This window comes from Cherax quadricarinatus, chromosome 8 (genome assembly GCF_038502225.1).
Source record: "Cherax quadricarinatus isolate ZL_2023a chromosome 8, ASM3850222v1, whole genome shotgun sequence".
Classification (NCBI taxonomy): Eukaryota; Metazoa; Arthropoda; class Malacostraca; order Decapoda; family Parastacidae; genus Cherax; species Cherax quadricarinatus.
The window spans coordinates 6,266,657-6,270,089 of record NC_091299.1 but is presented as its reverse complement, the minus strand read 5'-3'; the positions used below and the strand labels follow the sequence as shown (position 1 = coordinate 6,270,089).

At 37.5% G+C, this 3,433-nt stretch overlaps 1 protein-coding gene across 3 annotated transcripts in view; it reads left to right on the top strand.

Annotated features, from left to right (window-relative positions):
• LOC128685345 (glutamine-dependent NAD(+) synthetase) overlaps positions 1–3,096 on the top strand; it is a 95,416-nt gene extending 92,320 nt beyond the window's left edge. For all 3 annotated transcript variants that reach the window (XM_070082811.1, XM_070082809.1, XM_070082810.1), the window contains one exon: positions 2,758–3,096. In XM_070082811.1, the coding sequence (XP_069938912.1) occupies positions 2,758–2,799 (42 nt within the window). In that variant the 3' untranslated portion in view covers positions 2,800–3,096. The remainder of the gene's footprint in view (positions 1–2,757) is intronic.
• The last annotated feature ends 337 nt before the right edge of the window (positions 3,097–3,433 follow it).

The following is a 3,433-nucleotide window of genomic DNA, read 5'->3' as shown; positions in this document are numbered from 1 at the left end:
CTTTCATACATTTATTAAACAAAGGTACCAACCACTCCAACACTATATATCCCCCTGCTTTTAACATTTCTGTCATGATCCCATCAGTTCCAACTGCTTTACCCCCTTTCATTCTACGTAATGTCTCACGTACCTCCCCCACACTTACATTCTGCTCTTCTTCACTCCTAAAAGATGATATCTCCCCCTGGCCAGTGCATGAAATTACCGCCTCCCTTTCTTCCTCAACATTTAAAAGTTCCTCAAAATATTCTCGCCATCTACCTAATACCTCCATCTCCCCATCTACTAACTCCCCTACTCTGTTTTTAACTGACAAATCCATACTTTCCCTAGGCTTTCTTAACTTGTTTAACTCACTCCAAATTTTTTTCTTATTTTCATTAAAATTTCTTGACAGTGCCTCTCCCACTCTATCATCTGCTCTCCTTTTGCACTCTCTCACCAATCTCTTCACCTTTCTTTTACTCTCCATATACTCTGCTCTTCTTATAACACTTCTTTGTAAAAACCTCTCATAAGCTACCTTTTTCTCTTTTATCACACCCCTTTATCATTCCACCAATCACTCCTCTTTCCTCCTGCCCCCACCCTCCTATAACCACAAACTTCTGCCCCACATTCTAATACTGCATTTTTAAAACTATTCCAACCCTCTTCAACCCCCCCACTACTCATCTTTGCACTAGCCCACCTTTCTGCCAATAGTCGCTTATATCTCAACCGAACTTCCTCCTCCCTTAGTTTATACACTTCACCTCCCTCTCACTTGTTGTTGCCACCTTCCTCTTTTCCCATCTACCTCATACTCTAACTGTAGCTATAACTAAATAATGATCTGATATATCAGTTGCCCCTCTATAAACATGTACATCCTGGAGCCTACCCATCAACCTTTTATCCACCAATACATAATCCAACAAACTACTTTCATTACGTGCTACATCATACCTTGTATATTTATTTATCCTCTTTTTCATAAAATATGTATTACTTATTACCAAATCTCTTTCTACACATAGCTCAATTAAAGGTTCCCCATTTACATTTACCCCTGGCGCCCTAAATTTGCCTACTACTCCCTCCACAACATTTTTACCCACTTTAGCATTGAAACCCCCAACCACCATTACTCTCACACTTGATTCAAAACTCCCCATGCATTCACTCAACATTTCCCAAAATCTCTCTCTCTCTCTCTCTCTACTAATGCATGCATTTGCATACTTACTGCTACCCTGTTTCCTTCAAGGGGCATGCCTTCATCCAAGAAATTGGAGTTAATATCTTGAAACTTGCATAACTCCCATTCCCATTTCATTCTTCCTCCATAAATATAAAAGTATCCACTCTTTGTGCCTTTTCCCAAATATAGAACTGCAACAAACAGCTTCTTACCTATATTGAAGTATTTCCCACTTATGAGCATTATTGCAAACTCTTAATCCACACATTCCCTGTTGTTTAAATTCACCTTGTTCCTCTGCCATCTTACTACTGTGTCTTTCAGGCAACATTTTCCACAAGATTTCTGCCATACACTTGACATGGTACTGTATACTTAGGACTTAATCCTCTGTAATTTAAACTCTCTCAAATTCTCTTTTCTCTTATACAAAGGAACCATGTATGCTTTTTACCAATTACTAGGTACTTTTCCTTCTTTCATACATACCTATTGCAAAACTAAATTCCCACTTGGTTTTAGTAATTTAAATCATATCCCATCCAACTCCCACTGCTTTCAACCTGCTGATTGCCTTGCCCAGTTCCTTTAGCACTCTATTTCTTCCTCCCTCATGTATGAAATCTCTGCTCATGAAATGCTTTGCAAAACAAGGTTTTTTATAATTTAAGTATGTCACTCACTGTAATTGTATTATTATTAAAATAACTAAGCACTAAACCCACAAGGGTCATACAGCACCTTAATTGTATAATATGGAATACTACACTTTATAGAAACAGTTTCTTTGATTGTTTTTGTTTTATCACCCATGTTTAGCAACTCCTTAAAATATTCTGGCCATCTCTCCAGTACCTCCCTCACCATGTAACTCATAAGGCTATTTGATCCCAAAGCCTCTTCATGTTATTTCTCACAAACACTTTCTTATTCTTGGCAAAATTTGCACATGTGATGAATAACCTAATTTCCTCTTCATTTGCATTCTCTCTCCACTCAATCTTTTTCTCTTTTGCCACCTTTTTTTTATACTGTTCATTCCTCTCATGTACTACACAAGCTGAAATCACATACAGGTCAAGATGCTAAGTCTGTATTCTTCTATTAGTTTCCTAGCTTGATTACCATTATTGGCCAATTGGATCATTTTTATATGGAAAGCACTAAACTAGTAGAGATTATACAGCATCAAGGGTATTGGAGGGAAGGGTTGCTTTAATTTCTTTGATAAAGAGCTCATCACCAGCATTAAAGGGCCAATTGGATAATACTGTTCCAACTTGTACTCTAAGACCTTGAATTGAATAGTCACATTTGACAAAACTGTTGTTTTACTCACTCTGTTCTGTTAGCATATATATTTTGCCTTGCATGTGTTATAATTCAAGATATCAAATTCTTATACTGTACTACTCAAATTAACATGCTACACACTTAACACAGATCATCATTAAATCAGTCACATTGATCTAGTCAGTGTTTACAACACAACACAGTAGTACTCATATTTCTTGATAACGCAAGTTTAGTCTATGTAAAGCACTATATAGTACATATTTATTTATTAACAGGTGGCTGAACATGGAGAGAATGAGAAGCAAAGCAAAGCCTGATCACTCCCACCACACTGCTGTTTGATTTGCTTCGTGCATTGATACTTTCTACAAAAACCATCAAACAAGTTTTTATTGATATACGTACTGTATTCGGAAGGAAGTGCTAAAAATAAGGGGATCATACAATGCCCAGGGAACGAAACGAAATCAGGTTCAATATAAGGACGGAGAAGATAAGTCCTGTTCCTTGGATTGAGAGCCCTGGATAAGTCCTACTCCTTGGATCAAGAGCCCCTCACCAGCATCCAAGAGCCTCCCTTTAGAAACCATCACCCAAATACCATGGTCAGAAAAAAAAATGGTATAAAATACATATTTTTTTATTCAATGTATCCTGGTTTTAACAACACCATGAGCAGCCAAATTAAATAAAAATATACAAAGTTTATTATATTTGTGGGGGTACAGGGTCTGGGGAATAGGAGGTATTGTAATTAGATTTGATCCAAGGCAGTGGTGTCATAAGGAAGGGCGGGGGGAAGATGCCCCAGGCGACACCATTTAGAGGGTGACACTACAGAGCCCAAAACAGTGCTGCACCAACATAAGAGAAGAATCCTTCATTTCTGTATAGCCTATTATATGATTACAGAGTACAAATAGGTCAGTATAGGGAAAATCATTGATTTTG